The 24,580-nt window shown below is 41.9% G+C and overlaps 3 protein-coding genes across 3 annotated transcripts; 1 reads left to right on the top strand and 2 right to left on the bottom strand.

Annotated features, from left to right (window-relative positions):
- The first annotated feature begins 922 nt into the window (after positions 1-922).
- Positions 923-7,968, top strand: lamp1a (lysosomal associated membrane protein 1a). The gene is made up of 9 exons (XM_072380776.1): positions 923-1,425; positions 4,624-4,730; positions 4,842-5,061; positions 5,385-5,546; positions 5,651-5,871; positions 5,968-6,093; positions 6,193-6,259; positions 6,370-6,537; positions 6,730-7,968. Exons 1-9 carry the CDS (start codon positions 1,371-1,373, stop codon positions 6,867-6,869), a joined length of 1,266 nt encoding a protein of 421 aa, XP_072236877.1. The 5' UTR covers positions 923-1,370; the 3' UTR covers positions 6,870-7,968.
- Positions 7,969-8,273: 305 nt separating this feature from the next.
- grtp1a (growth hormone regulated TBC protein 1a) lies at positions 8,274-14,839 on the bottom strand. Its single transcript, XM_072380777.1, has 8 exons — positions 14,190-14,839; positions 12,667-12,818; positions 12,417-12,575; positions 11,530-11,654; positions 10,406-10,502; positions 9,751-9,923; positions 9,050-9,235; positions 8,274-8,908 (listed from the first exon to the last, which is right to left on the bottom strand). Exons 1-8 carry the CDS (start codon positions 14,267-14,269, stop codon positions 8,816-8,818), a joined length of 1,065 nt encoding a protein of 354 aa, XP_072236878.1. The 5' UTR covers positions 14,270-14,839; the 3' UTR covers positions 8,274-8,815.
- Positions 14,840-19,171: 4,332 nt separating this feature from the next.
- Positions 19,172-23,932, bottom strand: adprhl1 (ADP-ribosylhydrolase like 1). The gene is made up of 7 exons (XM_072380774.1): positions 22,714-23,932; positions 21,349-21,513; positions 21,115-21,240; positions 20,811-20,951; positions 20,499-20,626; positions 20,264-20,396; positions 19,172-20,183 (listed from the first exon to the last, which is right to left on the bottom strand). Exons 1-7 carry the CDS (start codon positions 22,925-22,927, stop codon positions 20,014-20,016), a joined length of 1,077 nt encoding a protein of 358 aa, XP_072236875.1. The 5' UTR covers positions 22,928-23,932; the 3' UTR covers positions 19,172-20,013.
- Between the last annotated feature and the right edge of the window lie 648 nt (positions 23,933-24,580).

Here is a 24,580-nt window from a genome sequence, read left to right as displayed (position 1 = left end):
CGGTTGTTTGAAAAGGATAAATGGGTCAATAAACTGTAAGAAGGGGGTGCTTTGCTAAGTAAGAGATGCATTTGCAGTGTTTCCCACGTCACAACACCGGTGTCTCTTTTGTTTTTTTACCCAAGTAACACTTTTCACCTTAACAGAAAGAAGACATTTAGTGTTTTAATATCTCACATTACTGAAAAAATGGAAGTGAAAATTAAAGTTTTTTTTTTTTTACTTTTGTTTGACTCCAGCAGGGAATGTACAGTTTTTGAACATTAGTGAAGAATAATTTAAAGCTCATTTTTTTCCCCTGACATTAAGTCTAATTTTAGGACCAAAAAAAGAGACAAGAAATGAATGTCTGTTTTTAAAGTAGGGTCAAACTATGCAGTGAGAATGTAGCAGGATCCTGCTAAGACTTGGACAGCAACATTAAAGCTGCCACTACGTTCCCTTTGGGGTTTTTGCACAGCCTCGTGAACTGATGAGAGTGTCAGCTGACTACCCACAACACATGTACTTTGCAGCCTGCACAGCACAGACTGCAGACTCACCCCATGCACTCTATTATGCTCAAGACACTTTAGATGCCGTGAAATTTAGCTTTCTTTCGCAATCCCTAAGTATCCCCGAGGTAAGAATATATCTATAGATATATCAGGAAGAGAAGAAACATAAGTCTGTGTTTGCCTTTATTTGGCTTGGTGTTCCCCCCATGCTTATTACATTCTAATTAATCGGCCCTGTTTATGATGCTTGTGTGAGAAGTCTTCTTCATTTTTCCTGGAAGCGCACTACTTTTTCTGATTAGGTGTGCCACTTGACTTCACCCATTTGGTATCAGCTACCCAACGCGTGTTATTGCGCAATTCTGTTCTAATCAATTTTTAACGACTAACCTCTTTTCTCAGTCAGTTGCACAGCGGAAAAATTGCGGTTACTTGGGCTGCAGCCCGTATTAATGACAGTCGGTGCGCGTTTATCTGTTTTTATGGCGCTTCGATGAGCTCAGTTCACAGTGGAAGAAGGCGGGGCGTCCTCACGTGACTGGGCAGCTCTAAATGCCTCCAGTTCACATGACAGAGATGGCTTAGTCAGACAGAGCGCCTGCAGTCAGCGTCTAACCGCGATTAATGGTCCTCTCGACTGGCTGTAAGAGCTTTTGGATTATTCCACACTCTTTTCATCTATCTCCGGAAAACAGAGAAGGTCAAACAACAACCGGGAGAGCAACATCAGCGCTGGTTCACTTTGAGCTAACGTTCTGTGAAGTCAAGTGCAGTTGACCCACCTGCGCCTGCAGCTGCGACACGACACCACATCTCGGGGCATTTTCCTTTCTACCAGAAGAACGAAAATCGCGCGGTGGCTTGGCTTCAAACATGAAAGTCTTCCCGTGTATAGCATCACTCTTCGTCGCCTGGTTTGCGGTTTTAGGTGAGTGTTTTGCTGTTTAAAGCGGCGTTAGTGCAACCGTTGGACCGAACGGCGTCACGTAGCCTAGCGTTTATCGGTTGTGATGTCACGGACGTACCCGCCGGACCAACTGTTGTTGATAACAGGTAGCTGTGCTCTCATTTACCTGAAATACGCAGCCGATTAATCTTCAACGAGAAACGGCAAGGCTCGTTTACCAATCAAATGTCCAGTGGCCCGAGACAATTAAATGCAGTCTCTGAAGTCAGTGATTCAACGTCCGAATAAAATATTAAACATTTGCACCACTAATGAAGAAAAGACGCTGTCGGTTTCCCCGTGATGTACCCCAACGCTAATCTTAATATTTGATTTATTTCGACTTGATTTTTGTCGAAAAGCCGTCGCAAAACCTCATCGTAGGAGTTTAGCCAAGTTTAAGCCATGTATTATTTTCATCAACAATACAGCTGAGGTTTAAACTATATTTAAAAAAAAAAAAACATAGCCCAAAATATTTTTTTTAAAAAATGGTTTTCTGATTGATAAATTCTCACAGAAAAGTAGAAAAATGTTGTCATTAATAATTTATAACGAGCTGACTAATTGAAAACATGACTTCAACTTCAGGATGTTGTTTGAAGGGTGAAAATTGTCAAACTGTCGGCCATTTTTAAACATAATTCGTACTTCAAAGTTATTTTACATCCTTTGTCTTAAATGAGCCCGTTTGTAGACTTTTTTTCGACTAAACAGACTATTTTAAAACTCCTAAGTAGACTTTTCTGGACATGTTGGATACATTATTTATATGCTATGATGGATTTAATTGTCAGTCAGTCTACTGTTACTATTTTCTTGAGTCCCGTTTTTTCTTGTTTCTTCTCTGTGATAAATGTCGTTGCAGCCGCTCAAAACGATGTTATAAATTAGTAAATAACCGCAGGTGTATTCTAGGTGAAGCTATGTAATCCTCGTGGAGTGTTATTGTCGGTGAGGTGAGGAGTTTGTCTGTCTTGAGCCTCCTGGTTAGGATCTATAAGTTATAATGTTCCTTCATAGCTTCACCAAGCCTGTTACAATTAAGGGATGTTGTGGGAAAGGTGGTGAAGGCAGGTAATTAATGGAAATTTCTAAGTTCAAATCCAAGGTTGACCAAAAATTGAATTAGTGCTGTTTGAGACTTTAGACTTGCAGCCTTTTGAGGTTTTGCACGCGTCTGTCTTTGAAAATCCAAACCCGAGTTACTGGAAAAGTCGCTGGACTTTATTCAGTTTTAATAGCCTCCTATCCTGATGTAATGGCCCCGTTTTTTGTTGATGTTGCGGACCGGCAAATTGGCCTCTTTGTTGTGTCATTTCAGAGCTTCACACGACCGCCATGATGGCTTTGTGTTGCAAACCGCTCTGGAGGGCCCCAATGACCGTGTTGGTTTCTGACTGCTTTAACCTCTCTGAACACACACGCACACCTGGTGCTGACACAGGAAAACAGGCCAACACACATGTGGCTTGAGTTGGTTGACTTCTAATGTTCATTCTAAAGTCTACTCTTAGATCACTGTTGCTCTTAAGCGCAGACTGTTCTCACTTTTGTTTTCAACTCGGCAGCATCGGCGTGACCTTTGGAAAAGATGCCTGCGAGCAGCAGCATGAGATGTTCCTCCGTTTGATATTTGCATGTTTTGGCTATCTGCAGCTTGATACTCGTTACACACAACAGCTGTAACCTCATGACCAGATTTCAGTGTTGTGTAAACTGTCTGCTGAGTGTTTACAGGGTGACCAGAGAGGAGACACTGGGGTTACGTCTCTGTAAGGAGTCTGCGATTGACAGGCAGGCCTGAAGCCCTGTGCTCTAAACATTAAGATTCGCACAGTGATAAATGGAGGAAGTATTAGAAATGAGGAAGGGGTTTGGAAAGATGAGTGTGTGATAAGTAATAAAAAAGAAATAGATGTATCACTTATAGTGAGAACTGACTACGCCTACAGGCTAGTTGCTAGGTAAGATTCTCTCAGTAATGCAAGCTGGCAAACGACTGATGTTTGGAGCATCTCTACCATTCCAGAAACCTTCATCACAGCAGTTTTCACCATGGAAAGAGAAACTGTTATGTGCTGTTGTCTGCCTACAGTTTTATTCCGCAGCAGTGAACAGATTTTGATCCGACTGGGAAGTGAAATGCGAGTGGAAACTCCTGTATTGCGTTATTGCAGCACGAGATTGGTAACCTTTTATAATTTTTTTTTGTTTTCTGTGACGCTGAATGTTGTGTGGCTGATTAAGTATTCAGAGTCCTGAATGGGCGCTGTTGCTTTCAAAGACAGCGTTTGATCAGTGCAGCCACACTCGCACAGCTCAGACATGCAGCAATGATTTGGCAGTTTTCAGAGTATAAAGGCATGAATAGTCTGTAGTGTAGGTGGGAAAGTTGCCAGACTGGCTCTTTGAGTGAGCTAACAAGAATCTGTCCTGACTTTAATTCTCAGGACATGTTCAGTTACACCTGCTTCTATCATTCCTGAAAAAGGGGAAAGGAGTCCAAGGTTGGGTTTGTTTGTCTCAGTCTGTCACTTTCAGCCGTCTGTCGACCCCTTGTGGCGGCTTGCGTGAACTGCCTTATTTTGTATTTAGGACTGGACATCATGCAACAGTGTCTCTGCTGTGCACTGTGACTTTTAAAGTTAAAGATGCAACTTTCAGGTTATTTATTGTTACACTATGCAAGATTGTTTAAGGGAAATTCAAGGAATTGGCCCAATCAAACAAACAAAAAAGGGTAATCGTTGTAGGAAAGTATGGTCTTAATGACCAAAATGGAGTTCTTTTTAGGTGCCAAAAAATGTCCAGGGCATTTGTTCTTTGTGTGGGGACACGAACGTACATAAACCTGTTCTGAGATCTGCTCAGAAAAATCCGTTGTAACAAAAAAAAAAAAGCCATGTGTTTTTTTCTGTCACGTGACTGCTGATGACCTTAAACTGTGTTTCTGCAATTTACACCTGGAGGAATAATCTAAAGAAAGCGCACATTACTCACAGACTGCCAGTGAATCGGCAGTCTCGTCATCAGTTGTCACTGCTTTTAGAAAGAAAATCACGTCAGACAATTTAAACCTCCGATTTGTCCCCGTGTCGCATGATTTCCTTAAACATGGAAAGGAGAGTTTTTCTGCTGTAGTTTTTCAACCTCTCATCATCGTGTTTTCATCTGCAGGCTGCATTCAGGCTGTTCCTCTTGACGTGAAGCAGGAGAATTCTACCTGTATTAAAGCTGAGCTCTCTGCATCATTCTCCGTCACATACAACACCTCCAGCACCACAGTATGTACCCTGACTATATGTTTGCTTTTTGAATTCCTAGAGCCCCTTCACTCTATCGCTTGTGTCCCATCTCCTCGTGAACTCTAGTCATCAAACTTGTCTTGTCCTCAGAGAACTGTGGTGTTCCCTCTGCCCAACTCCACCACGGTCGACACGGTGAGCAGCTCATGCGGCTCAGACGGCAGCTCACCGCGGCTGGTGGCGGTATTTGGATCCAGCCACGCGCTCGGGCTTGGCTTCTCAACCAATGGCAGTGTGTATAGTATTGCTAACCTGACTCTGCAGTACAACCTGAGCGACACGTCACTGTTTCCTGACTCCAACAGCTCTGGTGAGAACAAACTGCCTCGACTCACTTTGTCATCGGCTGTGGTTGACTGCTCTGGTGCTTGTATTGACAGTAACATCCTAATTAGATCTAAATATTACCAAGCAGTCCAGGTTATTAAAATCAGAGCACTGGAAGTCTGGCAGAATATGTTATTATTGTAATATTATTACATAAACGCAGAATTAGGCTAATTGAATTTGAACTAAAGAAAACAAAATAGATCCCTGAGAGTGAAGTTAATCTAGTTAGTACGCACGGGCTTGTTTTGCACGCTTATGTTACAGATTTCTAACCATTCCATGGTTTGCTTGCCTGTGTCCTAGATGTGGTCACTGTGGTGTCCGCCTCAGTTGGGATCTGGGCGCAGATCAACACCACGTACCGGTGCCTGACTCCAACCACTATCGGGGTCGGAGGAGCTACAGTGACCTTCTCTGATATGAGGCTGGAGGCGTACATGCCGGGAAATGAACTGAGCCCAGCAGGTGAAACTCTGAGGATGTTTCTGATCCTCAGTGGGCAGCTTTGAATGGTTTTTAGTTATTTTGTTTTGTATTTTTCACCTTCTGTATCATAACTCTCTTCACAGAAAGCGTGTGCATGGCAGATCAAGCCACTACAACAGCTCCAACGACCACCGCCGGCACAACACCAACACCAACAACTCCAGAACCAACTCCAGAACCAACTCCAGCAGGACTGCCTGAACGGGGCTCCTACTCTGTGAAGACCAGCAACGGCACTGTGTGTCTGCTGGCCCTGATGGGGCTGCAGCTCAACGTCTCCTACGTCTCTCAGTCTCAGAATAAGGTAACGAGGAGCAGAAACCTCTCACAGACTGCGTATGGTCCGTCACTCGTCAATAGAGATGAGTTGAAACAAAGCAACTTCTTTTCTTTCTGTCAGACTGTGCAGGAATTATTGAACCTGAATCCCAATCGGACAAGTTCAGCAGGATCATGTGGAGCCAGCAGCGCTTCTTTGGTTTTGACACAAGAGCCAACCACCACGCTCAGCTTCACCTTCACAATGGTAAATTGATGATCACCCTTTTTTATTTATTTAAATGAATTTTTGGGTTTTTGTTTGCATAAATGCAGCATCCTAGTCAACCCTTCCTCTCATCCACAGAACTCAACAACCAACAAGTACCGCCTGAGCGGGATAAACCTGCAGGCTAACTGGTCCGATATGAGCGGTACGTCACCTGTCATCCACAACTAGCTTCTTTTTTCTTTTTTCTTTTTTCACCCATTTCTCTTCTCCGATTTGCTGTAATTGGAAAAATTTGGATCTTTCTCTCCTCAGCTCCCTTCTCAGCCAGCAACGACAGTCTCGACTATCTTCGGAGTACAGTGGGCCGCTCCTACATGTGCAATTCAGAGCAGACTCTGGCTGTGGAGCCGACCTTCTCTCTCAACACGTTCAGACTGCAGGTCCAGCCGTTTGACGTCACAACGAACCAGTTTGCTGCAGGCATGATTTGATATTTGCCGTTTCTTCAACTCTCTTCTCTTTATGAGTTTTAATGTGAAAAAACAGGGAGGAGTGTAATCTTCACATCAAGCTGTGGTAGTGTTTTCCAGCGTCACTCAACTTTATTTCACGTTTGCTGAAAAACTCTGTCTAATCTCTTCTTTCCTCTCCTCTTTTTCTCTCCGTGCGCAGCGGAGGAGTGTCAGATGGACCAAGACCAGATGCTGATCCCCATCATTGTTGGAGCAGCTCTGGCCGGCCTTGTGCTGATTGTCCTCATTGCGTATCTAATAGGGAGGAAGAGGAGCCATGCTGGATACCAAACCATCTGAGCAGACCCTTCCTTTAACTTAAACCTGAAAGACTGAATTGTGGAGACATGAACCGACGTGTGACTGGGCACATAATGAGCTGTGAACACGGGTGAATGGTAGCGGTTCTCTGTGGTGAGTGCACGCCTGTCGTGTGTGACCTCTGGATATTTAATTTCCTTTCACTTTCTCTGCAAACGATAAAAATCTAAATACCAGCTAACTTTAGATGGTGACTGAGACTTCTAAAAGAAATCAAAGTCGGGGGATGTTTAAATTTGCATTAATTAGCAAGCCGACCATCAGTGGTTCGGCTCTGCTCTTTTCATGTTCAACACATCGGACTGAATTTGTTTGAACTGCTTTTTTTTTTTTTGCTTGAGCTGCTGTTTTTAACCGTGATTGTTCATGCAATTAAAGCGACGGAGGGAGTCCAAATTACCTCTAAAACCTTTTTAAAAGTCCCAAGTAATAATACTGTAATTTAGGCAGTTTTCTTATGTCAACTAGTGTGTTTTCAGCTTCATAAGCGTATGATCATCCTAAGAAAAGGGAAAGCTCTCAATGTGCATCTTTTCCAATCACATTCCTCCAGTGAAGATCGTTCAAAGGAAAATTCTTGGATCTTTCAACTGGGCCCGTTTATTCCCATATGTCAGGGTTAAATTGTTCAGCGGTTTAATCATTTTTAAGGAGCCATTTGAACTTTACGGGCATCTGCTTTTAATTTGACTCGAGTATACAGAAGCAGTTCCTTCGGGTTTTATAGAGAATTGCCGGGTGTTTTGATTTGAGTCGGTAATCAGCAGCATACAGACAGGAACGGCTCCATCCGTTTGTGGCACATCTCGCCATGACGTCAGTACCTCCCAGTCCTGAAATGTTCATCTGTGAATGCCAACAAGGGTGTGGAATAAAAAAGCAAACATTAACTGAAGCACTCCACTCTTTCCACGTCACTTCTCTGCTCCTTTGACTCACAGGTAGAATGTTTTCTTCAGCTCGCTCCTCCCCACTAAATGACCGTTTACACCCAAGCACAAGTCCAAAGATCCTGGAATTTCCCTTCGACAGATCAGGCAGACTCTGATCTTGGCGACAGAAATGTTGACTGGTTTTGGGGAAACATCAAAATAATCAGTGTTGTGGTGAGGCCACATACGAGTGAACAAATGAATGGGTTCATTGTCTCGTTTCACCTTTTGATCTTTTATTTTTCTAGAACGGGGTTGACCTCGTTTTCTTTAATGCATCTTACTGCAGTTTAATAAAAATGTTCCAAGTCCAAACCTCTCCTTTTTATTTTTATAGATGACATGCTTTCAGAAGTTGTGTGAATAGAACTGTTTCTATGTAGAACATTACACAGAAAACTCAGAGCTGGAATCAGTGCCAGTGAAACAGAACAAACTCGACTCAATGCTGTTGGAGATTGAGCAGGTGTTGAGATTATATTTGTATTGCTTCACCTTAGTGCAGCTGGATATCTGCAAAACCTAAACACAACTAATAGCTTTGTGTTAGTTACTGATCTGTCTGGAATAGAAATCACTGAAATAATTGTAAAAGTGGAAAATTGTCTTGGAATGTTCACGACAGACAAAATGCTGTGAAATGCAGCAGACTTTTCTCCTTGGCTGTGCTTACAGTGTGCAACACATCATTTCTCACCTGGCCACTTTCTGACTATTGAAATTCTGGACTAAAGTGCATATTTCCACATAACTAAAGAAAATCTAAATCACATCATTTTCAAGCAGAATCATCAGCTCATACATCGCGTTATTAAGAATTAACTCTTACAATCACAAACACTTAGGCTGCATGATTGTCTCCAGATATAGTTTAAGACAAGTTTACAGTGTAGTAGTCACAGTGGCTCAGGTAAAGAGAAGAAAAAAAAAAAGAAGCTGCAGGGTGCTCGTCCCTCTGGAATGTGTTCTGAGAAACAGGTGTTACAGTGAAGGTCAGGATTCCTCTGCAATGATTCGAGCTCGACATGTCGCTCGCAGCTTAGTCAGGGTTGCCGTGGAGAGGCTTCCTGGTTCAGTGAAGATGTTCTAAGAAGATAAAGAAACACCAGGATAACTGGACAAAAGGAATGAAAATCATGACTGATGTTTGTTTTTAAACTGACCGACCTTTCCTGTGAAATTACTCAACGAGCAACAAGGGGACACGTTCCTCCGTCTGTTACATACCTGCATGAAGGTGTGGCACTCGTCAACAAATGGTCCGTGGGTAATCTGTTTGAAGCTTTGACAAACGTCCGGCAGCGATCGGGCCTGTTCAATCAGAGCCTGGTTGTGGTGGATCAGCGTCAAAGCGACTCGGAACAGGATTTTTGAACCTTCATAGAAGAGACAATCCCAAATCCGCAGAACTGTCTGCAGATAAAAATGGCAACAAAGATTTAAACTTCACCAACAATGACGTGTAGAGCACATCACTTTTGACCTTCATCTTAAGTTCGACAGCTGCAGCTAAAGTAACTTTTTACACTTCAGCTTCTTTTACCATTTACCAAAGAACATGCAGTCATTACAGTCTCGGATCATCAGTTTAGGAAAAACAGTACGGAGTCATGTCCTTGTTGGCTACAGTTTCTATCCTGACGGCATGGTGTGAACATCTGCAGGGGTTACACCCCAATAGAAAAGTTCCATGTGTGTTCGGTGAGCAAACACTCTCACCAGAGACAAACTGTATGCTGTATGAGGAAAATGGAAGAATTGAATAGGTGCAATGGCTTTTATTCTTTGAGAGATCTCCCAGAACTCCCACACTGATGCTGAGCTATACTCAATCTTTGTAAGTATTTAAAATGAAAGACATAAATTAGCCACAGGAGTGCTTGCTTCCTTCCTGGTCAAACTACAATGGCAGACATAACAATACTCACCTCTACTGGCAAGATGTCTATGTAGAGACAGATGAACCACCGGGACACTACGAGGGTCCACATGACGTTTTGGTCCACCATGACTTGCCACACTCGAGGGATTTTCATTTTAACCAGCTCCCCCAACACCTCCTGGTCCATTTTCAGGCCCAGCATGGCTGGACTGTAGTAGTCTGTAACCAAACATGCTTCCAGTTACACACCCCTCTCAATTAAATGCAAACAGACAAATTACTTGTTTGTAATACAAATAGTTCAGTCTGTTACGGTTCAAATTAAACAATTTCAGATGAAAAAGTCCATCATTGAACACAAAACCTCTCAATATCACTCCTTTTATTGCCACCACCACCAGGTTCTTATTCAGACTGACACACCTGTAATATGTGAGCACGAGAAACAGATGCAAACATATGTGGACCCCCATCCTCCCCCATCCTGTCCAGCATTATGGCAGCAGAATTGTAATCTGAATACCTTTATGCCAAACAGATTTGCTTTGCCAAGGGAAGCTTTATGAATGTAAAACATATGTGAATCTTAAGCTACGAACAGTTCAACACCAAGTGACGCCAACTGGATTATTCTTATCCCAGAGCACTGGCACACATTTATCACAAGAGCAGAACAATAGTAAGTTCATGTTGACACACACCTGGTAGAATTCTACCGAGTAGTGCGTCCATCAGCCAGAAGGATTTCTCTTCATCTTTTGTGATGATAAGTAGATACCCAGCAATAAAGTTCATCCCCTGAAGTAAAAGAGACACGCTCAGGTTAAACACCATTCTTCTACCCTGTTTGAGCAGGTTTATGACACCGTAGGGCTCTTTAAACCATTTAGACTTGATGTGATATAAATATTTGAAAACCTGAGAGCGTTCTAGTAACTCGGCAGAATTGTCGATACTCACTTTCTCAGCCTTTGAAGAAATTATAAACTAAGAGGTTCAATCAAAGCTAAAAAAGCTTTTATTATAATTAACAGACACTGCCCCGATACTCAGCAATTCATAGATAAAAAATAAAAGTCTCCAGCTCTAAAAGAGACAGAGATGCATCATCTGTTGTTGATGGATTAAAGCACTGAGCACTCCTCATAAACTGGACCCGAATTAAGGAAACAAAAGCACATCCAAACTGAAGCAGACTACCAGAGTATCATGAATGAATGGCTTCCATTTAAACTGTAATAATAAATAACCGTCAGTGCAGCCTTGTTTGAATTGCAAACCACGCTGCATACTTTAGTGGATGAAATTTGTCTTTCAAATACTGATAACTGACACAGGAACATACTGAGCTGGCTCTGACCGGCTCTGACAGCCTTCCTACGGATGTACGAGCAAGTTACTGATGATGCTGGATGGACATTAGGGAGGCCCGTTAGCGCTTAACTGTGAGGAGCATTCTCAATAGGACATATCCAACCAGACATTTTACACATCGTATGCATGTATATTTTTATGTTCATGTTGCCCAATTAATTTATTTTCAAAGATTTGAAGACTTATTGATTCGTTTTTGTTCCGAAATCTTAAAAAAGGCTTTGTGCATTTCAGTAATGCAGGACAAAGCAAAATTATATAACAGTGCAAAAAACCTGTCACTATATATATATATAAAAAAAGTAAACTAGATTTCCTTTATCAAAAAATAAATACCTCAAAATAATCAAATTAATTAACACATTAACACTTTTCCACTCAAGTATCCTCAATTAAGAGTAAGTTGTTGTGCAAAAGTCCACCTTCAGGTTAGATTTTGAGTATGTGTTACCTGACAGTAGCCCACACTTGGATTGTGGTGACCATAAGCCAGCAGCACGTTGTACAGCGCTTTCTGTTGCGATGGGTTGGATGTCCTGCGGAACTGGATGTTGTCTGGAAATGTTCTGTTCAAGTCTGAAAGAAACCAAAAAGACACTAATCACAATTCCTGCAAGTTAAAGTGTGTGCATGTTTAATGGTGAGTAGAAGAGACGGAGCAGGAAACGGATGTTAATCTCATAGCTTTCACTTTGAACTTTAAATTGAGTATCTGAGTATTTTACTTTGCAGGGAATTCAGAGAGCATGAGGAGAAGATGTTCTCCTCTGATGGAAAAAAAAGTAAGTAAATTAACTGTTTGGGCAGAGCTCCAATCACCACGAGTGGTAAACAACAGGCACTGTTCATCACCTGGTAAATATCATCCCTGAGGTAGCAGCATTGGTAGCAACAAGGGTGCTGGTAGGAGCAGAGGCAGGGAGAAGCGATGTGCTTAAACTGAGCTGAATACTTGGAGGAGCATCTGCATACGAGGACCTGAGACTACGCTGATATTCACATATCTGCTAGACTAAGACTCAAGGCATACAGCCAAAACAATGCTGGGGCTGCTATGAGATAAGTCAGAAGCTTGTGAGCTTGAGACAATCTGTGGAAAAAAATAAGATAAACTCCCCAAATCTGGGTGTATAGAGGTTATGAAGGCAGACCCGAGGGGACTTAAAGCAGCAGTTGCTGCCAACGTAAGTTAAAATCACATGATGGAGGTCAAATTCATCTTATAAAAGATGGAAGCTTATAGGAACAGTCTGTTCTTTCAGGTTGATTTGGTGTGTACCAGGACTTTCAGGAGCTCTGACTGAAGGGTGAATGAGAAATTGTGAGAAACAGCCTGACCTGTTTTGATGGTCTCCACAAGTTTGGGGTCATGTTGGGCTGCCAGCAGAGACTGGTAGTGTCCTGGGTTCTTCTCTAGCTGGTCCTGAGCCCCGCTGACTGCCATCCATATCAGGCCCCGGTGCTCATTGGGAATCCCCTTACGTACATAACGCTTCACTAAATGAAAGTAGAAAGTTTACGCGTTGCTGAGTTATGATTTATGCACTCATTCTATGAGGATACTGAAGTATTCAGAGATAGCACTCACATTTTACACTCTTTTGCACCTTGCTTTTACCCTTCAGTAGTTTGGACCACTTGATGGCTCGTCGGGTGAGCACAACCAGATACTCAGACATGAGCTCCTCATAAGACTCATAATCAAAGTTCTCTGAGCGCTCAAAGCCGTATGGATCCACTCTGTTTCAATAAATAAATAAATTATTTGGTGCTTTCAAGAAACAAAGTACTGTGCACCTTAAACTAAACACATTTCAACTAAATGAGCAGAACCTATCTCAGCGTTACGTTTTAATTAGCTTCCACTTGTGTGCTGGTGTTTTATTTATATCCGAGACAAAACAACTAGAGTGGATAATGTAATGTAATGTAATCTTTTGTCAGTATGTGCATCTACATTTCCTAGATGAAAAAGATGTGGGTGTAGATGTCTGAGCCTAATGCCTTAGGTAACATGTTAATCTCCTTGCAGCTTAACCCTTCCACAAAAGCAAAGTCATTCCTGAGGAGCTAATGCAGGCATACACCAGCAATGGAGCAGTCTAGTACATGTGTTCTGAACCTGTTCAAGCAAACTTTGCGGCACCAAACCATTTCACTGTGGCGCATACTAAACACACACTTCAAATTGGGTGGAAATAAAGTTATCATTATACAAAGGCTGGGTTTCACATTTGAGGTCGTCCTTGTTGCCAAAACAGAAGCGAGGGTAAACATTAGATGTTCTACTGTGATGCTCGTCAATGTGATATCAGGCCAAGAGTTGGTTTGTGTAATTACCGTGTCTAACCTATGCTTTGAAACAAACAAACAACCAACCAACAAATGTTTAAATGCTTTGGCTTTTCCTACATGAACACGTGGGAATCAGCTGCACCCTATTAGCTGCAATTTTTCTTCACATCTCCAGTCTCAACAGAAAGTAGACATTGTAATCTTCTCGATGGTCGAGTTTAAAAGACCACATTACTGTTATTGAAACTTGTTCAACACAGTGGCCAAGTACCTTAATCACAGGAAAACAATTTTATCTGCAACGGAGTGCCATTAAAAGCGTATTTCGCTGTGCAATTGCAACAATTAACCCAGATTTTGACTAAAACAAATCAGCACCCGTGTCTTGCAACAAAGCAAAATAAGGGAGATGCTTTATACGAAGAAATACTAAAGTACACTAAACACGACACCGGTCAAAATATGTAGAGTAAAACAGCCTCACTATAAGTAATGCCATGCAGTGAATTTGAAGAACACGCTTGCTGTGCAGTCATTCATCACTTAATCACTTTTTAAGTTAGAAACGGTTATCAAAACTTTAGCTGTGAGCTAACGTTAAATGGGCTAATTAGAAGCTAACGACTCGAGTAACGGTCGAAACTAATTAGTTTTGCAGTGCTTTCAGCTTCCACAACAGGAATTCGGCGAGTATCTACGTCTTGTTTTTCTAAGCAGGTAAGCAACTCGTAAAACCACGGGCATCCCACAACAATAAGACGCAGTTTTGAACGTTTTCAACATGGTGAATCAACCGTTAACGCTCGCGAGTATTACCTGTCCACTCTGCCTTTAGCTTTACTGTCGGTGTCGGTGAGGGAGTGGGTCCCGTTGGTCGACTTTTTCTTCTTCTCCATAGCCTCTTCTGCTCCAGTGATATCCTGAAAAGTTAACTTAGAATCCCAGCATGTATAAACCGTGCGGTTTACTCCAAAAGGTTAACAGTTTACAACAAGCACGACATCAAATGTTGAGGTTTAAGTAAGTTCGCCTCAACGGTCACTTTCTCCATGTTACGTGCGGAGAAGACCGGACAGGACGTTGCTTTTTCCAGGGATTAACACGCTCTTCTCGAAAATGGAAAACAGGTAAGGAATTCTTGTGTTTTCTCCCAGCTCAATGAGTAGTTTTCAGATGATTCCTGTAATATTGACCATCGATGGTCAAGCAAACCGTGTGAAGAGATTTGAGTTTGCTTCGAATTTTATCGCCATCCGCAGGCACCTGCTGCTGGTCGCTGGCTCCTCGTAGCGCAACTAACTTGCCCGATAAGATAATGAACTTCAAACAACGAGTAGGATAACGCTACCTAATGTATTGTAGCCTACTCCTGTTGGTTAATCCCTTATTTTCGTGTAGTCCGGTTTTACCCCATGGAAGATTTTGGACGCGTGACGTTTGCCCCGGGACAAACGCCTCAATCAGATCTATTGCTGCTTTCATGTGACTCCCGTAAAATCGTACCTCAGAGATTTGTGGTTTAAAGTGATTTATGGTGCATTCATGGGGCTTTGCAAAGAAAAGAAATGCAGGCATCCTGAATTTTTTTTAAAAAAGAAAAGAAAAAACAGATTGACGGTTCAAATAGCGTTAAGTTTGACTTTGCTCTTGTTGAAAATCTGTACGATTTTAACTAAATGATGATAAATATCCTCTGACTTAGAAACCACTTTTAACAGAAAACATACACTTTCTCGCGTTGTAAAGAATTATTGTTACTCATTGTGTACACACATTTTCATTACTTTTGGTAGTATCTTTATTATTGAAGAACAATTTAGCAAGCATTCTTTTACACACAGGATTTTTTGCCACGTAAGAAACCATTTCCAAACAACAAAACAAAACAGCACATCTCTTTATTCTTAACTGCTAACGCAGGCACAGACAGGTTTCCCGATGTAATTATACGGGTGCTGGTATGTCCAATAACACATAAATGCAACAAAGATGGTAAATAGACGCCCTCTCCTGCACAGCCACGTAATAGAGGTAAATACAGCCACCTGTGAAACTGAACTTCTTCCCAGGCAGCATAAGTCATCTACAATATACCTGCAATCAAATGTGGGGTGCTACATGGCTGAATCATGGCTACTACAGACCTCTGAAGATGATGACAAGTTCTCAGTTATGACAACACATTGAATAATAAGTCATTTCAACATTCAGCTTTACCTTAGGGGGCAATTTTTGACTCAGTGAGCTAATTATATGAAAATCTGTGTTATTTGAAAGCTTTGTGAAAATTAGAGGAGAAAACCCTGCTCGAAGTCTCAAAAAAAATGTCACCAGACATCAATTTGATTATATGCTGAGACAATCTGGAGCACAGAGACACCTTTTCAGCACTGTCATCAAAACACTTTTGTATAAATCGTGGCTGAACTGTTGCAAAGTGACACCAAGATTGTTCTGGAGGCTTGATATGGCACTTGTTGGAGAATTTTTTTCCCCTGAATTTGAATAACAACTACAACAGTGCACAGTAGTTGGAATTATTTGACTCTGGGTTCAAAATGATCAGAAGTAAAATTGCGTGCTGTCATGGAAACACGGCAGCCACAAAGAAAATCACCACCCCGCCTTAATCAAATTTCTTTAATCTCTGAGCATGTCTGACCCAGTAAAGTCACAGGCGAGACGTAGGTCTCAGTCTTGTATCCTCTTGTGAAATTACCAGAGTAAGTCCAAAGGCAGACTCATTTTCTTCTGCAGTGGGTAGGGTTATCGGCTCAGTGACTTGGATGAACATCCAACTACTGACATATTTGGCACTGCTGTGTGACTATTCATCTCCTGTGAACAAGCCTCACTCTGTCCCTTTTTAAACACAGCCGAGTTGTGTGTAAGTATTTGTGCCACACACGAGCAGCTAGTAAAAAGTAAAAACAAGGAGAGAAATTAGTTGATTCAGCATTTGATTGCTTACATGGAAGCATGAAGCATGAATTTTTTTGCATCCTCTCAGACAGACAGCCCTGTAACCAACCGTGTTACTCTGTGGCTTTAAAGAATAAAATGGGCAGCATCAAGGCTGTGCTGTTATAGTTTCAAGTGAAAACTAAAGGACAAAATTGTAAAAAAAACAAAAAAAAAACAGTAAATCAGTTGACAGTAACTGACACGTTTCAACTTTGTAACACTGTTAACCAGTGAGTCTAAATGTTGTCGATGGCTTCTTTCTTTTTACATTTACCCTTTCATGAATTTCTATGAAAATGCACCATACATGTGTCTGAGCAGACTTCTGAGTAATTGCTCATGATCACATGCTCAGCTTTAAATGCAAATTACAAATTGAACTGTTGCTTAGTCGTAACGCTGCTTTGTTGTTAAGGTAAATAAGACTTCTGAAAGTAGCAAAATTTTGACCTAGAAGGACAAAAAGAAAAGAGTGCTGGACAAGCATCCACTTAGAAAGTAAAGGTGTCAGTAAATCGTATGATTTTGGGTTTATATGTTTGCTTGACTGAAGGATCCCCGTAACAGATTGTTGTGTACTTTGGTTTCTGTTTTTTTTCGTTGTCTCTTTCAGGTTGAAGCTGGGGTAATGTTACCGCAGAGATCGCACAGTCTTCAGATGCAGCCTGTGCCATCCTAGTATCCGTCGTTGCTAATATTTCAACGTCATCTTTCCCTCTTTCCTTGTTCTCCTTGTCTTTTTCTTGCGGTTCACCTTTTGCTGATTTGTCTCTTGTTATGGTATGATTGCCGGTCTCGTGAGAAAAATTTGCCGTTGTCTTTGCCATAGGGCTAGGAGCAGTCGTAGAATTATGAGATTGCGACAGCAGATTTGTAGGCAGAACAGTTAAAGTTTCTGGGTGTGGTGCTGATTGACAGGAGGAATTATTCTGCTCAGTATCATGTGTGTCATTGAATCTGTAAACGCGTGGGATGACGTACTTTGGCACCTCACTCTGAACAGTCATAGCTCTTGGGAGATTTAAGTCTCCACTGGCCATAGTTTCATTACATGTGTCTGTGGAGAAGGCCTCGGTTATTGCTTTGGTATTGCTGTTAGCTATCACTGCAAACACTTCACCTGCAGCTGACTCACCGGAAGAAAATTTTGGGTTTTCTTGAGGACTGTTTGTTGGTTTTCTTAGTATTTTGTTCAAGTTTTGTCTTTCAGAGGCTTCAGGTTTACTTCCCTTCAGACACTGCTCAGGAGAGGAGTCCAAACATGAGCACCACACAGGAGAGCAGGACACGATGGTGGCCACATGCCAGTTTAAAGGGAGTTGTTCCTGCAGATAAAGCCTGTAAGGTTGTGGGAATGACCACTCGGTCACAGATGTTAACGAGAAAAGCTCCAGTGAGCCAAATTTGACCTTCTGTGGAACAAACTGTGTTTCATCAACTGTAGGCCGAATTTCACTGAATACTGTTGACCCCCAATCCTTAAGATCGATGTCATTAGCTTGACCCTTTATATGTTTTAATGACCTGTAAAGTTCTTTATCTGGGGTCTGATTGTCCACTTGTTCATTTGTAATTTGATTTCCTTTTAACTTCTGCACAGACGATTTCCTTTTTGTCTGCTTTGGTGGGTTTTGTTTGTGGACGATTGAATCTACCACATCTTGTTGCTTTTTTTCAAGACAAGCGACCTTTTCTTTTATATTAGATGGAACTTTGACTTTTTCAGGACACCTTTCTTCTAAACAATTGAAATCACTTCCCTTACATACAGTAGCAATGGTCTCAAACTTCTCCATTAAGGAAGACAAGAGGATCCCTCTTCCAATTAGTCTTGGTTTAATTGGCTCTTTCTTCATTATTTTCAGTCCCTGTTCATTTTGCTCAGCCATGGCAAACTTGGCAACTATATCCTTCACGCTGCATTGTCTCTTAAGTCCTTGTCTTTTGGCTCGATCCTTCATAAGCACGTCCTGTTCACTGTCTTGGTTGTGCTTATTATGACAAGGCGTTCCCCTGCTGCTGGACAGAGTTCCAACTTCCCTCTGATGGGTGATATGAGGTTTGGGCGAGGACCTCAAGAATTTAGATTGGAGGAGCGTGAACGTGGTAATGCGCCTAGATATTAGGTCTCCTGCTCTTTGATCTGCTTTGAATTTGTTTTCTTGTGGATTCAACCGGCTCTTTTCAGAAACAGAACTAGTGCCAGCACTTTTTGCCTGGGCCCCTTTTTCCGCCTTGAGGCGACGAACCCCTTTGCAGCTTGTCTGTTTCACAGAAGTCACACTTTGCTGATCGAAACAATCTGTGTTTCTTGTGTCGTCTTGTGTTACAGTACCGGACTCTGCCATTTGCAGGTTTCTGTTCGAAGATCTCTTGGGCAGATCCTGTATTAGGTACTGGAGGAGACTCTCAAGAATCCCTCGGAGGACTGGATGGCATTTAGGATCTCTAACCAACTTCCTCAACGTACTGGCATCAGGGCTGATTCCGGTTTTCCGAGAATCTGGTCTACAGAGAATAGAGGACATTCAAAACTTAATCCCTGCAGGTTTTTTTTTTTATTTCTTGAAACTGATTTTTTTTTGGGTTAACTTTTACAGGGATCAGTTTTTAAATCAGGTCATCTTCTGAGAAATTGTCTTCATTTTGCTATTCGAACTGAATATTCCATTAGTCATTTTAATCCTGCAGCAAAAGTTAGGAGATGTTCAGACTTGGAGCAAATCAAATGTTATTGATAATTAATTCAGGGGACTGTAGAAGGGAGCTGTTAATTTATAAGATAGTCTTTAAAATTAATGTTGTAGAGAAGAGGAAGAAACAGGCACTTAAGGTTGGAGAAATGTATATCGCAGCCCATTTTTATTTTCCATGTTATGGTGCTCTGACAGTGCAGTACACATTATGTGACATAAGTATCACAGTGCAAATGATAATTATAGTTCTACATCTTATCGTTCATAAGAGTTCAGATCATTTTACCCACATCCACATGCATAGCTAAGCTAAAGACTGACTGGTTGAAACCAAGGTTTTCCTTTATTTTACAGCTTAGATTTGGGTATGTTTTTAGATAAATGCAGGAGATCAGATGTGCTGAAGCTCATGTTCAAACCTCATAATTCATTGTTTATACCTCCTCCGACATTGTTTGTACAAAATGTAAGGAGATTTTAAATCAACTAGATACTCAGTGTTAATACAAGTTAGGTTTAGAGAAGGCAAAGTTATCAAAATATCCTCAGATTATTAAGAGGATGCATTTTCAAGTTACTAAATGTTATATAGGTCCAGACATTTCCTTTTCCCCACAGCTCTGTCATTTAAAAGCAATAGAGACATTCTATTATAGCAGTATTTATGTCTTAGTCATATTTCGCATCTTCTGCCATTACTGTAGAACTGTATAATAAACTGATGACAGACGAAGGATGTTACTTAGCTCCACGCCTCTAACAAAAGGTGATTTTCTCTCTTACAATTCATGACAGATCTGTGGATAGCAGACAGAAAAATCAAGGCCAGCAAGGCAAGGAGGGGTGAGGAGGGGACAGGAAGCCACCTGAGACTATACAGGGACAAGGGGGTAGTATCGGGCACAGGGAGGCAGTTTTAGCGTCATGTTCAGTTCAGTTCCTCTGACAGCCTGTAGAGTTCAGGTCACTGAAGATCTAGATTACTTGTCTGTGCATTTCTCTGCAGATGCTGCCTTGTACAGCGCCTCTGCCAGCTCCTCCAGGCGCTCTCTTTTGTCCAAATCCTGGTAAAGGCTTTGGGGAACCTGGCTCAGGCCGTGCATGAGGCCATAAAGACAACCTGCAATCAGGCCTGTGGCTTCACTCTCACCTAAAAAAACATAAATAAAACATATTTACAAAGTCACAAACAGCATGACATACATCTTGCAGATCCAGTGTAGCGCTCACCTCCGTGAAACATAGCTCGTTTACAGAGTTCAGCCCAGTCACTCCCTGCAGCCAGAAGAGCGTCATAGGCTATCATGGGAGCGTCGTGACCTCTTCGGCCTGCACGACCCTCAGAGCTCCAACGCTTGTACATCTGTTTGGACAAAAAAAAAAGAAAAACAGATACGCCCCATGCCTCTTAGGGACTGAAATCTTTTCCCCTGGAAATATCTGTGAAAAGCTTAAAACAACTTACTTTATCTCTCCCCTCAGCATCACAGTGCTCAGGGAATGAAGGTTTGTTCTGCCCCTCCTTGTCAATATCTCGCTCTTCAAGGTAAAACTGCCACTTAGCCTCAATATAGAACCAGTTTTCCTGATACTCTGCATAAAAAATAGCAATCACACACATTCCTGGCATCAGTTGATTCATACTCTCAGACATGTATGTACAAGCCAGACTTCCAATTACAGTACTGTGTAGATTTATATTACTATTTTACTTTCAGTTGGCTCACTTGGCCCAGCTGTAAAATTATGTTAGCATGGACAGAAACTCACGCCCAACCTGCCATGTGCCGTATGGTCTTCCTGCAGTACTCTTCAGCACGACGGATGACCTTCATGAGTTCACGTCCCCAAGTCACAAGAGGTTTTCCCTGGATTGCAAAGGATGCAAACAGTGCCGTTGTCAGGGAGCCAAGGAAACCTAAGACCAAGAGTAACACCACTAATTACTTTGCTGATTTTGTCTGTTGACCTGCTAATTATGTGATATTAACTCAGTGTTCTAGACACTATCATTTGGCCTGCACAACTGTTAGCCTGTCAATGCTAGGTTTCGTATTTTTAGAAACTATCGACATCATCACCTGTTGGGTGGTTGTGGGTCATTCTGCCAATCTCAATGCTGACCTCCACCAGGTTTTCGAGTCTCTCAGGCTGCCAGTATCTCATACCCACACACATGGCTTTGGCTGCTGCCCCAAACCCAGACCCTGCACATAAACTCAGTTAGAAACATTCAGATCCATGTCTTACTGTAGTTATGTCAGGTAAAAAACAACCCCATTTATTTTTATTTTTATTTATTTTCTCCCAGTGACCTTTTTCATTGAAAGGTGTATGCCAGGCGAGCAGGAAGTTGTGAGGTTTGAGATGAGCACAGCCCTCCACTGTGGCAGGATCAGGGGTTCTGCCCTGGAGAGACACCATGGCTTCAACATAGAGACGCACCAACTCTCGGTACAGATCCTCCAGACACCAGTAATCTGAACACACACACACACACACAGTGTTTGAGAGGGATTCGTGACTGGCATGCAAAGCAAGACGAGTGGTGCTGTGATGAGCTAAGTTTAGCCTCTGCCTGCCAGACCACAGATTAGGACCAGAATGCCTGAGGTTCATTTGGAGTCACTTCCTCATAGTGTGAGTTGTCCATACACAATTTATTTATGAGTGTACTGTTTGTGCGGGAGGGAGATTCTGTGGCGATAAACAATACCCCGAAATTAGTTTTCCAGGACTTTAACTCACCTTGAATAGATTTCAGATTCTGTTACAGACAGGAATATTCTCAGTGTGTCTTTATAGTGAATGATAATAACTGGGCTACTCAAAGGTATTTTAACTGTGTAGACTGCTTGTTCTTGTAGTCACACACTTTACTGCATTCTACATGGTAACCTGTTTTTTTTCCATCATGAAATTCTTTGTAATAGTCGGAATACAGACAAGACAAATGCCAACATGCCCAACATGAATTACACTCTACACATTGTTTTTTTGGTTGGCAGGTGTACTTGTGTGTGTTCTACCATATATGTAGGCAATGGCACGCTGGATTGAAGCTAAATAGGGCTTCCTAATCTTAAAAAATGTATCATCATATTTTGTTGGGACCCCCGTCATTAGGTTTGAGCCTCATCCGCAGCCAAACATGATACCAGCAGATTATGGGGAGGTCTGACCCGCTATTGTTCTGTAAAGCAGAGCTGAGGATCAGATTTTCCAAAGTAGACTATTTTAGACTCTTCTGCCCTGGTAACTGACTGAGGGGCTTTGAGATGGCATTTAAATCAAGGATTCAATCATTTTATGGTAAGATTTCTCCGAGGCTTTGTTCTTCTCTTTGAAGTCCTGTTGCAGAGATGGATAACGGAATGTCAGCAGGTTTAGTCGTTCAGGTTTGGTTATCAGCAATTTCCACTGACTTTGTAGAAGAAGATATTTATAGGATTTGATGATGTGTCTGTAGTTTTTGGACATGTTAGGCTATATATTAAGTCTATGCTTTTTTTTTTCCGACAAAGAAAGAAAGTTTTAGTTTTTCATGTGAAGTGAAATTCTACTTTAAAATGATGTTAGGATAAATTAAACTGGTATTTACCCTTTCAACGCCCTAATCCGCTTTTTAGACTAGCTTAAATCCTCCATGTCAGGCTTCTTTTCATCAATCTCTGACATACCTGTTATGAGTGCTTCTGCTGTGGTCATGTGCATCAGCACTGCATCACTCAGAGGCCAATTATCAGGGTCCAGTTTCAGGGCCCCCAGTCCTCCCAAAGAAGCCAGTTCCTCTTGGATCTTCTTGCCTGATGTGCAGCTCTCCCAGCGTCCCTTCCTGTAGCCCAAAGCATCGCCAACAGCACCTAGAACCATGGCTGCTTTGAATTTCTCCATAATGCTGGCTGACTCAACCAGCTCGTCAGAAGAAAAAGATTTTCAGTCAAATGGAGTCGTCACACTGGGATTTAAACAACGCTCTCCACTCTTTTAGGTCTTATTTACCACCTCAACAGATGCACAGAGGCAGCGCTTTGAAGACAAAGCAAAACATCCTGAAGAACCTCTGCCTTTCCCGCTCTTGCTGTTATGCTAAAAGTTTGATTTTCCCCCTCTCACATCACAGTTCTGCCACTCGTCCATCCTCAGAGCCTGCCTCTAGTCTCTTACACACAAACGTGAAGTGCCAACAGTGGACAAACGCACACACCAGCACAAAAGCACGGCATTATCAGCCTCAGCTTCTTTATGTTGGGCGGCAGTGAGTTAAGCTGTGATCAGGAGTCTCCTAAAAAGGCAATCCCGATGGTCCCACAGCCTAGAAGCTGGAGGACGGGTGTGGGGTGGTAATGGAGGGTGGGGGTGGGGGGGGTGAGCTGGACACACAGGAGGAGATGCTAATGTGGCTCTGGGCAGGAGTGCAACAACGTCAGCTGGTGCTGAAGCTTGTCGACATCACACCTTTTTTCTCTTAATTAAACGTATTTAAAAAAGGTTTCCTGGCATTACATCAGCTAAATTTACTCGTTTTGTGCACTCCATCCAAGAGTCCTTTTCAACTTCCTTTTTACCTCATCTTCACTTGATTTTGACCTTTTTTTTTCCCAAAACCCCTTCATACAGATCCCTCTTTTAATTCATCAGCGAATGTTTCCCTGGTCATATTTAGAGTAGACGAAGCATTACCAAAGGATCGGGTGATGATGATATGCAGCAGGAATGCAGCCTGATAAGGGACAACTGTTAGCAAGCAGTGGAATCTAACTCACTCTGTTGGGTCGGCTGGTTTCTCTATATACCGCTGGTATGTCATTTACATATCTCTGAGAGTTGGTGTTTGGCTTGCTGACTCTAAGGCCTGCTTTGGAACAATTTTTGCATACAAGTAGCATTATTACAGAGTTCAAGTTTTTAAATCACCACAATACACTGCTTATCCTAAAAAAAACAAAAAAAACTGGAAGGATAGTGGTGAACCATGATCTTGTGGTCGGGAGAAAATTTTGAATGATCAGGATGATTGATCATTAAAACTTTTGTTGAAATCGAATTTATAAATTCAAGTCTGCCGTAGACCTCATGGCATCGTTTAACAGTGAAAGTAACAGCATTTTCCAACACATATATATATATATACACATATATATATATACACACGAAAACACAAGATATTTTTTAGTGGACAGCTGTGTATCCTATCAGTGAGACTAATAATTATAATAAATCATTAAAAAAGGCCAAACTGTTTGCCGAGTGCATATTTGCCCTGTTCCAGAGTGATGTGCACATCAGGATAAGAAGGGCAGTGATGAAGCAGTGCACCCATCATGCATTGCACCTACTGTACAAGCCTGTGGGGGCAGCGTTATGGTATCGGGTTGCTTAGGTTTAACTTGAGCGGGCTTATGTGCTCAAAACAATGAAGACAGCTTACATAAATATACTGAATCACTATGTTTTTCCACCCACAGATTTTTTTTAATCTTCCATAACGGCACAGGCATATTTCAAGATGACAATACTAAGATTCATCAGGTGCATATAGTTAAG

Source organism: Leuresthes tenuis, unplaced genomic scaffold (genome assembly GCF_036924035.1).
Source record: "Leuresthes tenuis unplaced genomic scaffold, fLeuTen1.0.hap1 SCAF_2, whole genome shotgun sequence".
Classification (NCBI taxonomy): domain Eukaryota; kingdom Metazoa; phylum Chordata; class Actinopteri; order Atheriniformes; family Atherinopsidae; genus Leuresthes; species Leuresthes tenuis.
The sequence above is the reverse complement of the archived record's forward strand: the minus strand, read 5'-3'. Positions and strand labels throughout refer to the sequence as shown.